Genomic DNA, 14,898 nt, shown 5'->3' with positions numbered 1-14,898 from the left:
GGATATCCAGGCCGATGAGAGTGAGGATCAGGGTAAATGGGTTGGCGGGTAGGATGGACGGGGCAAGGTGGGGCATGCACAGGTGGGGAATGTGGGGCCTGGGTAGGTGGGGAATGTGGGTCCTGGGCAGTTGGTGCCTGTGCAGGTGGGTCAGGAGCAGGACGGGAAAGACAGGAAGAGTGGCGAGGGGGGCAGGGGTGGTTTGGAAGGGGCAGGGGGGAATGACGGGAAGAGCGGTGAGGGGGGGCAGGAGGGAGGTTGGGAAGATGGGGCAGGGTGATTCCCAGAAGTGGATATTCCAGCTGAAATATATTATACAATTGTTTTAATACAAATATTATATAGAAATATATTATTTACATATAAAATTAATATTCATCATCATTTGAAATATGTAATTATTTATTTTTCTCACAAATTAGACAAAGTCACAATAATGAATATGTTTAAAGGTCTAATTTAGAATCTTTTGAAATTAACCCTTGAAGCTCTAATGTTTGCTCACTGGTACTTATTCTTGAACGTTTGATCCATACATTAAAAAGCATATGTTGCAAAGTCCCCATTATGTGTTAATCTTTATGATTTTACAATATTACATTTCTCTTTTTGATAATATATATCAGTACACATGTAAGCATTTGATATTGAAAAGCCATAGAGGTCCGTCTCTTATGTAATGTACTTGTCATTGGATATGTAGGGTGAATTATTAAATGTGAACAACATAGAGTACTTTAGACACGTGCCCGTGGATTGACCTATGAGAGTCCACTAATTGGATAATATGGAAGTGTTTCATATGAGCAAATATAAATGGCCACTTCACATAGGCTTTGAAGCAAGGTAATCACTGATGACAAAATATATTAAGATGATTGCCTTGGCAATGTTAAATTTAATAATTTAAACCTTTATGGTTCAATTAATTACTATTCTATACATTTACACAGTAGACAGTACCTTTCCTGTTAACTATTAGGAATAGAATGCTATCTGACATTACATTTTCATAGTATGTTTTAAGAATATATCTTTTACATTAGGATTAAATGTATGTCATTCCAATATTAATAGACACATTCAGACTTGAACATTTTAGGTTAGAAAAATATAAATGTCTTAGTGAAATGGACAATCTACACATAAATCATGTTAAAATCAAAGCTTAGATGAATATGCAAACATACTCGTGCACCCTTTACAGATCATGCATCATGAAATTAAATCAATTATTTCAACATGATTATGTTTTATGTATACTTAGAAATGGCTGAGAAGCTCAGAACACTGATGATATAATGAGCTGGTCTGCATCTAGGCACTCAGATGAATAGCAATGACAGTCTGTACAATTATAAGATGATTATTGTGGGATTGGATGTGATATGCATGTGACATCATGATGTCATTCATGTCAATTTATACCTTACTAAAAAACAAATTCTTAATTTCTATGTTCCTGCTGCATGGTATATAAAGGGGGGGGGGGGGGCAGTAGTGTATTTGAAACTTAATGTCATAATAATTTTTAACAGGACCAAGGTGTAGACTTTATTTTTATCCAACTATATAATTTCTACAAAATACACGTTATATACATGTTGGTATATATATATTTGACGTACCATCAGACACCAAGGGAACCAATACTTGAAAATTAAAATTTTATTACCTTATCTCTTCTATACCCCACTGGGAGTGTACATTCTTATGATGGCTGTGTTTACACAGCTTGGCCTTAAGGCCAAAGATTTTCAGAATAGGTGGAGATACCACAGGCTAAATCAACTATTTTAAATGCAAAAATAAGGGTAATGGAAATACTTGTAATTAATTTAATACACTCCAGCAGGTAAAGTGGATAATTGTGAACAAATTGAATTTGAGAAAAATATGAGTTAACTGTCCCTTTAAATGACTCCACTAGTGTGAACATTATGGCATACAAAAACTAGCTCTGTCTAAATGTGAAAATAAACTTAGCTATAATTTTTTCTTTATAAAGATCATTTAATCTACTTGTGTTATCTTGCAACTAATGATAACATAATAACTAAGCTATATTTATTTTAAAAATATCTTACCATTTTCTACAAACCTGAATGATAGATATTAGAATGATAAAAGAAAATTAAACTAGACTGTCACTTTAATCTAGCAAGCTCACCCTACACATTTCTTAAAAGTGACATAACAAAAGTTGTAATGTACACAACATATAATAATATGTACAGATATTAGTTTAACTTATAAATTATACTGCATAGCTTCGCCATTAATTCTTAATTAACATTTTCTGAATTGTACATCTCTAAATCACACAACCAAAATTCATTCATAGGTAAAATACAAGACTTTTACACTCATTATCTGCTGGAGCTGTGTTGATATTTTAAAGTAAATGATATATAATAGCAGGCATGTGCTTGTAAAATTGATTATTTAACAACCAATTATGGGACTATTCTTTTCTTTCCATGTCCTTCTAATATTAGAAGGATGTGTTTGTTAGTGTCTTACTTGGATGGATAGATTATATATATATTATCTGATTTTAAAAGATGTATTTAAATAAATAAAAAAATATATAGTATTTTTCCTTATTTTGAGGAGACACATATACCTTGTAAAGAGTGTCTCACACTAACTTTGGGATAAAATATGTAAATGTCACCTAGGAAGATTTTTCAGATGAAATCTATCACAATCTGAGTCCTCTATAGCACAAAGTAGGGGGGAATGTATATGAAATAAATCTTAAAGGGACAGTATACTGTAAAATTGTTTTCCCTTAATGTGTTTACAATTGCTTTTTTTTACCAACTGCAGAGTATACAATGTATGAAAATTAGCTTTTTAAGGATAATATGTGTAAAGCTCTGATTTTGTGTTTTGAAGCCACAAACTAATAAAATGGGTTGAGCTTGTAGGTATAATGAGATCTCATTACTTTATCACATTGTGTTCATATACCTGCTTCTTTATCTTATATCTGTCTATAAATCAATCACCAATACTTGGAGAGAACAATGGAAAATTAACATTTTATTACCTTATCTCTGCTATATCCCACTGGGAGTGTAATTTCTTCTGCTGGCTGTGTTTACAAAGCTTATCTATAGCTTGGACCTGCGGCCACAACCTGTCAGCATAGGTGGGGATACCACATGCTAAATCAACTATTTCAAATGCCAATATAAGGGTAAAGGAGCTACTTGTAAACAATTTAATACACTCCAGCAGGTAAAGTGGATCATCATGAACAAATTAAAGGGGAGAAACATTTTGAGTAAACTGTCCCTTTAATAAATAGCTACATTCTTTATATATCCTTTGTTGAAGAAAAAACAATGCACATGGGTGAGGCAATCACACAAGGCATCTATGTGCAGCCACCAATCATCATCTGTTGAGCCTATCTAGATATGCTGTTCATCAAAGGATATGAAGAGAATAAATCAAATGATATAATAGAAGTAAATGAGAAAACGGTTTAAAATTGCATACTCTTTCTGAATCATGAAATTTAAAAATGGTATTTTATGTCCCTTTAAATATGTGTTATTTTTTTTAAAATCATTTCCAATTTGAGTCATGACGCACAACTTGTAATCTAGCTGAGAGTTAGAGGATAATGACAAAAGGTTTTAAATTATGTTCATCGTATTTTTGTTTGTTTTTAAATTTGAACCAGCACTGATTTGGCTGTATTGCAAAATATATGCATACAAAATAAAGCATTATGTTGAATTTGGTGGATACGCATATTATGGGGTCTACATACTGCTAAGATTTGCTGCCAAGACATTCACATGTATGCGTAGGTACATTTTTAAACTGTATTTATTACCCACCTGCTTGTGTATTTCTTTTGTACCGTTGCTTTATGGTATTATTGCATTGTTGTTTTTTTTGCTTTCATGATATGTTTTATGTTGATATGATATGTTGACAATGCTTGTGTTTCATGACCCATTTACTTGCTTTAAATGGTTAATCACACCAAATAAGACATATAAATGATGATACATTGGTTAAAGGACCATTAAATACAGTGGGATTGCTTAATCAATTAATGTACAATAATAGACCATACATTAATATTTAGAATTTAAATGAGCAGTACATTGTTTTGGAGAAATTTTGCAAGACGCCCTTAATTTCTCTGCTCCTATATCATGTGACAGTGATCAGCAAATCACACATAGGCACTGTGAACTCTTGCACTCAGTAGCTGCTAGTGTCTAAGAAACTGTACTGTGCTTATAAAAACACTGTACACAATTTGATAATAGAAATAAATTAAAAAGTAAATTTTTTTTTAATTGCATGCTCTATCTGAGTTTAATGTCCCTTTAATACTTAGGGGCCCATTTATCAAGCTCCGTAAGGGCCGTGTTTCTGGCGAGCCTTCAGACTCGCCAGAAACACCAGTTATGAAGCAGCGGTCTAAAGACCGCTGCTCCATAACCTGTCAGCCTGCTCTGATAAGGCGAACAGAGACCTCGTTAAAAAGCAACTTGATCGAATATGATCGGGTTGATTGACACCCCCTACTAGCGGCCGCGAATCTGCAGGGGGCGTCGTTGCACCAGCAGTTCACAAGAGCTGCTGGTGCAATGCTGAATGCGGAGAGCGTATTGCTCTCCGCATTCAGCGATGTCTATCGGACATGATCCGCTGATCGGATTATGTTGGACAGACATTTGTTAAATAGGCCCCTTAGTCTGTCTGATTGGCTGGTGCAATGTATTTGTGTTCTGCAAGCAATCAAATGATGATAATGACATATGACGATGATGATTGGTATTATTATCATTATTATTTGTCAAATTTTAGGTCTGAAGCTGAGACCATGGAAATCAATGAGATCAAAGTTTAACTAAATTCTTTTTTTTTAAAACTTATTATGTGAGTTGTAATATTTATTTCATTCAAAATAAAAAAATATAATAAATATAAATATTGCTCATTTTCCTAGAGTTGGAAGAAAGGCTTGAGGGTTTCAGTAAAGTTTTATATCTCCAGTTGGATTTTATGAATTCAGGAGGTTAAAAAGGGATAGTCATCATTTGGTGGGTCACAGTAAATAGTGGGCAGGGTTGCAAACATGTCTGGGTGGTCTAGGGCAGGGTTCTTCAAACTTTTTTTTCCCAAGACCCAGTGCCATGATACCACAAACCTTTGCGACCCTATTTTTATGCTTGGTTTGAAAATATTAGTAACTAATATTCAACTTGATAGCTGCAATTTTTGGTAAAGTGACTAAAATATGTGTGTACTTTATTCCTGATTGTAGTCAAACTTTAAAAAGTTGTAAAACGTAATAACACACCCTCACTCTCATACACCACACATACTTCCATATAACACACACACTCTCTCATACAACACAAACCACTCAAACTCTCATACAACAAAAACACCACACACTCTTATTCAACACACACACACACACAACACACACTCTCATACAACATACCCGAACCACACACACACACTCATGTAACACACACCACACACATTCTCATACAACACACACACAACACACACTCATACAACACACACCCCACATATACTCTCATACAACACACACACAACACTCACACTCATGCAACACACACCACACGCATTCTCATACAACACACACAAACATTTCAGGTAGCAGGCCAGACCTCCCAACCTGTGGCAATCCCTCAGGATGTGGGATAGTAGGGAGATATGAAGTTGAAGTTAAAAGGACATTAAACTGCTGAGTACAACTACAGTAGTTACTACTGACTATGCTATTGTGCTTGCAGCTGTCTTCAAAGTCTTTCTCTTATTTTACCCTTTACAAGTATTAGTGAAGCTCTTCACACTTGGTGCCTCAATCTTAGAGCTTATATTTTCTATGTCATTTTCAAACTGTGCAAAAATAATAATTAACACTTGTTATTGTATGTGAGCTAAACTGAAGTAAAAGGTAGAGTTTCCAAAAAGCAGATCTGTGGATGTGCACTGCTTCTATTACAGGAGGCAACAATACGCAAGCTACAAGATGGTGGCGTCCAGTATAAATGCAGCACTTAATCAACGAGCTTCTGTAATGAATTAAAATAAGAGAACATCTTTAAAGAGAGCTGTGGGTACAGGAGGGGTAACAATAGCATTGTGAGTATTAACCATCCTACTCTAGTTGTAAACAGCAGTTTAACATCCCTTTAAACTTAAAGGCTTTTAACTTTAATGTCTTCAAACTCATACTTATTCTATTTGTGGTGCTGAGGAGTGCTGATAAAACCCAACTGGGTTTTGCTGGAGATTATTTTAACCTCTTAAGGATTGTGAAGTACCCTGTACGTCACTGGTCGTTAAGGGATTTTTTGTTTATAATATTGCGGGCCGCACTATTACACCCTCCCTCCCTCCTGTGGGCTTCTAAAAATAACACTGTCTCGCCAATGACGGCGGGACCGCGCTATGGAAAAAGCAACCCCCATATAAAAACCAGCGACATATATTAAGGGGTTAATCCATGTAATTTTTCTCTTATTGAATTTATCCTTTTATTTTAAATTATATTTAGGTAATTACATTTTAGCCCACATTTTACTGACTGGTTTAAAATGTCAAACAAATGCATACTCTAATTCATCATAACATCATTATAGCAGTCATTTTTGCATTACTGACCCTAGATACTGGGCAAAACACACTGAAAATACCTAAAAACGCCATATTGGACGTACTATTAAATTATGGTCTAGATTTATTAAGCCTCTCTTCATTTCTCTTGTTTAGTTCACTACTGTACCAGCAATCATGTTGACTTGCAAGAGATGTTGACAGCAATAGAAATATTGTAACTTGTGAAATTCATGAAAAAAAGAATTAAAGAAAATATCCATATGTTACAGTAGACTTTTTAAAAGACGGGCGTTGTGTGTTTATTTTTTTATTTTTTTTTAAATGCTGTAATTCTACAAAGTAAAATCCTGTTATGTACAGTGAAAATGTAAACTTTTTAGCAGCTTCATTGTTTCAATGTAGCTAAACATGTGACTTGAATTATTATCAGTTAAAATGAGTTAAAAACTATAGGTATTAGCATTGCAGCTCCCATGCCGAAAACGCCTGGTGTGTGGGGGCTGCATATGGCTGCCACTCATAAAGCAGGGCTTTACCAAGCTATTTAACCCCTTTGTGGTTGTTAAATGCATATGCAGCAAAGGTTATTAATGTAAAAATCACATGCTTTCATTATTTGAAACATATATTTTGTGAATTAGGCAATCTTTTTAGTTTTCCAAGTATTTATCAGTGAATACAGATTTGGTGGCAATAATCAAAGCTATATTTGCTCTTCGTCAAAACCACTTTTAAAATGTTCCAAAAACCTTTAAGGGACATTCCGGTCAAAATATAAATGCATATAGATGAATTACATCTTTGAATAGAAACCTATTTGCAATAAACCTGTATTGGCAAAAATGCTTCTAGTAAAAATTATAACTGTTTTAGTGTTAACATTTTTATCTGCACATGCACGTGAAGCATAGCAAGATATTCTCAGTGCACCAGCATTTAAAATACTGCAGCTGCTCAGAGCACCAGTGGGGCTTGTATCATGTCAGTAATTAACAAATTGAGTCAGAGTCATTACCAGATGGTACAAGCACCTTAGGCTCTCTGATCAAGTTTTGTGCTTAAAATGCTTGTCCACAGTGCAAACTTAAATACAGTTTTGAAACAGCTATAGCTTTTATTAGAAGCATATTTGCTAATACATGTATATTACAAAAATGTTTCTATTCAAAACTGAAATGAATCCATGTGGATTCCAAATTTGGCTGGAATATCCCTTTAACCCCTTAATGACCACAGCACTTTTCCATTTTCTGTCCGTTTGGGACCAAGGCTATTTTTACATTTCTGCGGTGTTTGTGTTTAGCTGTAATTTTCCCCTTACTCATTTAATGTACCCACACATATTATATACCGTTTTTCTCGCCATTAAATGGACTTTCAAAATATACCAACAACCAAACTTATGCAATTATAGCATACATGGTTGTAAATGCTTCTCTGGGATCCCCTTTGTTCATAAATAGCAGACATATATGGCTTTGGTTTTGCTTTTTACTAATTAGAAGGCTGCTAAATGCGACTGCGCACCACACGTGTATTATGCCCAGCAGTGAAGGGGTTAATTAGGGAGCATGTAGGGAGCTTCTAGGGTTAATTTTAGCTTCAGTGTAGTGTAATAGACAACCCCAAGTATTGATCTAGGCCCATTTTGGTATATTTCATGCCACCATTTCACAGCCAAATGCGATCAAATAAAAAAAAACACAAAATTTTTCACAATTTTAGGTTTCTCACTGAAATTATTTACAAACAGCATGTGCAATTATGGCACAAAGAGTTGTAAATGCTTCTCTGGGATCCCCTTTGTTCAGAAATAGCAGACATATATGACTTTGGCGTTGCTTTTTGGTAATTAGAAGGCCGCTAAGTGCTGCTGCGCATCACACGTGTATTATGGCTAGCAGTGAAGGGGTTAATTAGGTAGTTTGTAGGGAGCTTGCAGGGTTAATTTTAGCTTTAGTGTAGAGATCAGCCTCCCACCTGACACATCAGACCCCTGATCCCTCCCAAACAGCTCCCTTCCCTCCCCCACCCCACAATTGTCCCCGCCATCTTAAGTACTGGCAGAAAGTCTGCCAGTACTAAAATAAACATTTAAAAAAAATTAAAAAAAATCTTTAGCATATTTACATATGCTACTTTGTAGGATCCCCCTTAGCCCCCAACCTCCCTGATCCCCCCCCAAAACAGCTCTCTAACCCCCCCTCTGCCTTATTGGGGGCCATCTTGGGTACTGGCAGCTGTCTGCCAGTACCCAGTTTACAATATATTTTCTCTTTTTTATTTAATTTTTTATGTTTTTCTGTAGTGTAGCTTCCCCACGACCAACCCCTACCCCCACCCCCTCCCAGATCCCTTAGATTACTTTTTTGGGGCATTTATTCCCCCTCTTCCTCCCACTTACATAGTGTAGTGTAAGCGGTTCCCACCCGCTCCCTCCCCGTGCACGCACCCGCCCGCCGCCCCCGTGCACGCGCGCGTGTCTGTGCGCGCCCCTGACTTTCCCGTCCCCGATCCCGCCCCCCTCTGTGTGTCAGAAACCATCGATGGCCGCCCACCCGCCTCCCACTGCAGCTCCCACCCACCAACGATTGTGGCCATCGATGTCCGTTGTAGAGAGGGCCACAGAGTGGCTCTCTCTGCACCGGAGGGGTACAAATTGTTATTGCAGGATGCCTCGATATTGAGGCATCCTGCAATAACCGGAAAGCAGCTGGAAGCGATGAGGATCGCTTCCAGCTGCTTTCCAAACCGAGGACGTACGCCATACGTCCTCAGGCGTTAACTGTTTTTTTTCTGAGGACGTATGGCGTACGTCCTCGGTCATTAAGGGGTTAAAGGGTTATCTCTCAGCCTACCAGTTATAACCATTTGTTTCAATGTTTTAACTTTATGCTCTTGATAAAGGCTTCTTTTAGCCGAAACGCGTTGATCTGTATTTTAAATAAAACCTGAAGCTGCACCTGAAGACACCTTTGCGATGATTTTAATAAAAGACTTATTTTAACTGCAATCTCATGAGTATAACCAGTTTGTGCGCCTACCACATTGTCTGAAATATGCTACACTATTGTGAGCTCTTTTATTTTAGAGGTGAAAGCAACAAGGTTGACTCAGAGGACGTGGGCAGCTTGGTTCCCTGGAGGTGACACAGCACCGCCCGCCACTTCCAACACTTTCAGTTAGAAAGCTTTGCCTTCTGAAGTCTGAAGTGTGTATATTTAATTCTCACAGGAATTTGAAAAAATATTTTTTTCAGAGGTAGATGAAAGGAAATAGGAGAAAAACAAATACTGCCAATTGTGTTACTTTGCCTAATTACACATGCTTATCAAATGTTTTATGAGTCTTGACTTCCACTACGAACCATAGCTTAAAGAAATATTAAATCCAATTTTTTCTTTCAGGATTCAGATAGAGCATGCAATTTTAAGCAACTTTCTATTTTACTCCTATTATCAATTTTTCTTCTTTCTTTTGCTATCTTTGATTTAAAAAGCAGGAATGTATTCATAGGAGACTGCCCATTTTTGGTTCAGCACTCTGGGTAGAGCTTGCTAATTGGTGGCTACATTTAGCCACCAATCAGCAAGCCCTACCCAGGTGCTGAACAAAAAATGGGCCGGCTTCTAAGCTTACATTCCAGCTTTTTCAATTAAAGATACCAAATAAAGAAGAAAAATTGATAAAAGGAATAAATTAGAAAGTTGCTTAAAATTGCATGCTCTATCTGAATCATGAAAAAAAATTGGGCTTAATATTTCTTTAATGATTTTAATGGAGAGAACTGAATATTTTTTAAATTAAAGTTTGCACCTTAAAGGGCCATAATAGAAAAAAAAATTGCATGCTCTGTCTAATTTGTTGGAGCATGTAATTGTAAGACTATTGACCCTACACTACTGTGTGTTTAACCCCAACAAAGAAGTTAAGAACACAATAGAAGTGCTGCTCAGGAACATTCACACAACTGAATGTGCAACTAGTGCTGCTTATTGGATCAGCAGTGGTTTCCACTCTGGACCAGCAGTGCTCTGCGAGTGCAGGGAGTCACTTCTACTGTGTGTTTAACCCCTTTGTGGGGGTTAAACACACAGTAGAGGAGGGTCATTAGTCTTATAATGAAGTGCTCTAACGAAATAGAGCATGTCATTGTTCAACTATTATGGCCATAATGCAGCTTCATAAATAAGCCCCTGTGTCCAATCTTGATTGACAGTCACGTGGGGCACCTATTACATGCTTCTGTGTCACTAGGAGAACTTTAAAGGGACATTAAACACTTTGAGATGGTAATATAAAATGATAAATCTTATTTTATTTTGTCCCTTTTTTCTGTAATTGCATTCTGAAATTGTGAGGTTTTCAGCTCCTATTAGAAATAAGACAGAACACTGTTATATTCCACACAGCCATTGGCTGCTCTCTCTAGTGACCTATGTATAACTGTCCCTAATTGGCCACAGCAGAGAATATGGCAGCTCCCATTGTTTTATAGACACTAAAACGTTACACTTATTTTGTCAATATTTAAAAAGCTAATGAAACTTCAAAAATACATCTACATGTTATTCTCAGTCTAATCTTTTCTTTGAATGCATCGTTCAATCTAGCATAATAAGAAAAAAAGTAAAATAAATTAACATCTGCATCATGTTCAAAGAAAGGTTTCCACAGGTTTATATTTTTGAGTAAAAAAAAAATTACTTGAAAGTGAGTTCGACTACACTATAGGCTGAATAGCAGAAATACAGAACTAAAAAAAGTCAAATCGAGTGACTGGAAATCTTAGTCGTAAAAACTGAACCAAATAGTAACATTTCAGACTTTTGCCTCTTTTGGATCAATGAGATAATAATGATGGAATCTGGAATGTAATATGAAGTCTCAGTTCTTGTGAGAAAACCATGCTGAGATAAAGGTCATGTTCCACCGTTTATCAATGCGTAGTTCAGCTGAGCAGGGAGTTTATAGGATACAGTAGTAGCAGTGCATTTATAGTTGTGTCTAGTGAGGGCAAAGGTGTGGTGCAGTGCAGCAATAAACAGGAGGAGGTGGTGGGGAACTGCTGTTATCCTTGCAAGTCTCCTGTTTAGCATCCTGTGTGCTTATAGCCAGCAAAATGTGCCATCAGTTTTAAAAAAAAATGCTCTTTATTTTCAGGACGTTTAATGAACCATAACTGTGTTTTTGTAAGGTGCTTATTATATCATTTGGCTCACATGATACAGCCTAATGGGACTTTGATAAGAAATATAGGTCTACTGGCAGTAAGTTACTCAGGACGCGTGACTTTAGGGAGTAGCAGACAGAGTAGCCTTTCTCAGTGCACTGCCGCCTCCTGAAGTGAGCCCAGCTTTGATTGCTGCACGGGAAGGTTATATAACAGAGCAGTAGCACAGCAGCTCTCCTGGTATGTGAGTAGCCACTGACAGTGACAGCCCAGGAGCACTGAGCTCAGGGAGGGCTGCAGTCCTCCTGCTCTCTGCACATGCACCTCCAGCTCAGACACAGCTGTCCACAGAGGCACACTTTGAACCGTTCAGATGTCACCTATGGTGAGTATTTCAGCTTAATTTAATACAATATTGATATAATTGCTTTTAATGCCTTGCTGCTTGCCAGCTTGTACCTGGAAATTACATTACAAACGTATGTGATTTCTGGCAAGCTATATTTATATGACTAACTGTTCAATATTAACATTCAATGTTTTTCATCTCCTATTTTTTTAAATATTTTCATCATCCACAAGCAATGTATCTGAGACTGGTATGCACAATTATATCAATGCATAAGTATTTCTAACTTTCTGTGACAATGAATAGTTTGGTAATTTGGAATACTTTATATGTCATATTGCTATACAATATTTAGAGTATAAATATCAGTGTGCTTGCTAAGGTTCCTATGCTTTGTATTTATATCGGTATGCATGAGTGAACTAATCTCAGGTGAGATTGCACTATGTGGTCTTTCCTAACTTCAAAGAAAATGTTTTGTGTGTGTGAGAGAGAGAAAGAGAATATATCTACTATGATGTGTATATGTGTGAAATCATATATTATCTATGTGTTAATTCATAGCATATACAGTTCATTACAATATAACAGGGCTTAGAAATGAATATATTATGGTTGTATGCATGTGTGTTCATATATTTTGATGTGCATGTTGTGTCTCTGTGTTAATCTAGTATGATGTGGTGTGTTTATATATGTGTGTTGGAATAACAAAGTATGTTGTTTATGTATGGAAATTACTATATATTTTTGTGTGTGGGTGATATATTACATGTACAGTATATGTGTGTATGTTAACCCTTTAAGGACACAGCTTTCAGTTTGCTCATTTGTTTTATGACGGAAAAATTCCGTCATATGTCCTTAAGAGGTTAATGTATACTTTATGAGGTTTGTGTGAATTTATATATTATAATGTGTGCGTTTGAGTGGTAATTCATCTGTTATGCTGTGTATATGTATGTGAATTCCAATACTATTTTTGGAATACTATATTATGGTTTTGTGTCTGTGTGTGTGAATCATATACTATGATGTGTGTAGGTGTGTTAATTCATTTATTATGATGTGTGTGAGAGTGAATTTATTTATTTGATGTGTGTGCATATCTTGATTTATATATTATGTGGTATGCAAATTTATATTTAACAATGTGTAATTGATATAGCATGGTGTTTGTGTGCGAATTCATATATTATGAAATGTGTGTGAATTTATACTCCTGCAAACTATCGGCTAGATTTAGAGTTTTGTCGGTAAGGACCCGCGTAGCTAACACCGGCTTTTTTCTGGCCGCACCATAAAAATAACTCTGGTATTGAGAGTCCACATAAAGGCTGCGTTAGGCTCCAAAAAAGGAGCGTAGAGCATATTTAACGCAGCTTCAACTCTCGATACCAGAGTTGCTTACGCAAGCGGCCAGCCTCTAAAACGTGCTTGTGCACGATTCCCCCATAGGAAACAATGGGGCTGTTTGAGCTGAAAAAAAACCTAACACCTGCAAAAAAGCCACGTTCAGCTCCTAACGCAGTCCCATTGTTTGCTATGCGTAAACACTTCCTACGCCTGCACCTAACACTCTAACATGTACCCCGAGTCTAAACACCCCTAAGCTTACACTTATTAACCCCTATTCTGCCGCCCCCGCTATCGCTGACCCCTGCATATTATTATTAACCCCTAATCTACCGCTCCGGACACCGTCGCTACTTACATTATCCCTATGTACCCCTAATCTGCTGCCCTAACATTGCCGACCCCTATATTATATTTATTAACCCCTAATCTGCCCCCCACAACGTCGCCTCCACCTGCCTACACTTATTAACCCCTAATCTGCTGAGCGGACCTGAGCGCTACTATAATAAAGTTATTAACCCCTAATCCGCCTCACTAACCCTATAATAAATAGTATTAACCCCTAATCTGCCCTCCCTAACATCGCCGACACCTAACTTCAATTATTAACCCCTAATCTGCCGACCGGAGCTCACCGCTATTCTAATAAATGTATTAACCCCTAAAGCTAAGTCTAACCCTAACACTAACACCCCCCTAAGTTAAATATAATTTACATCTAACTAAATTAATTAACTCTTATTAAATAAATTATTCCTATTTAAAGCTAAATACTTACCTGTAAAATAAATCCTAATATAGCTACAATATAAATTATAATTACATTGTAGCTATTTTAGGATTAATATTTATTTTACAGGCAACTTTGTAATTATTTTAACCAGGTACAATAGCTATTAAATAGTTAAGAACTATTTAATAGTTACCTAGTTAAAATAATTACAAAATTACTTGTCAAATAAATCCTAACCTAAGTTACAATTAAACCTAACACTATACTATCATTAAATTAATTAAATAAAATACCTACAATTACCTACAATTAAACCTAACACTACACTATCAATACATTAATTAAATACAATACCTACAAATAACTACAATGAAATAAACTAACTAAAGTACAAAAAATAAAAAAGAACTAAGTTACAAAAAATAAAAAAATATCTACAAACATAAGAAAAATATTACAACAATTTTAAACTAATTACACCTACTCTAAGCCCCCTAATAAAACAACAAAGCCCCCCAAAATAAAAACTACCCTACCCTATTCTAAATTACTAAAGTTAAAAGCTCTTTTACCTTACCAGCCCTGAACAGGGCCCTTTGCGGGGCATGCCCCAAGAAGTTCAGCTCTTTTGCCTGTAAAAAAAAACATACA

General features: G+C 36.3%; 1 protein-coding gene across 1 annotated transcript in view; it reads left to right on the top strand.

Moving 5' to 3' along the window:
* Positions 1–12,124: 12,124 nt before the first annotated feature.
* ARHGEF33 (Rho guanine nucleotide exchange factor 33) overlaps positions 12,125–14,898 on the top strand; it is a 228,143-nt gene continuing 225,369 nt past the window's right edge. The window contains exon 1 of the mRNA XM_053709290.1: positions 12,125–12,191. Within this exon, the coding sequence (XP_053565265.1) occupies positions 12,125–12,191 (67 nt within the window). The remainder of the gene's footprint in view (positions 12,192–14,898) is intronic.

Source organism: Bombina bombina, chromosome 4, assembly GCF_027579735.1.
Source record: "Bombina bombina isolate aBomBom1 chromosome 4, aBomBom1.pri, whole genome shotgun sequence".
In the NCBI taxonomy this organism is placed as follows: domain Eukaryota; kingdom Metazoa; phylum Chordata; class Amphibia; order Anura; family Bombinatoridae; genus Bombina; species Bombina bombina.
Note: the sequence above shows the minus strand (reverse complement) of the source record. Positions and strands in the feature narration are given on the sequence as shown.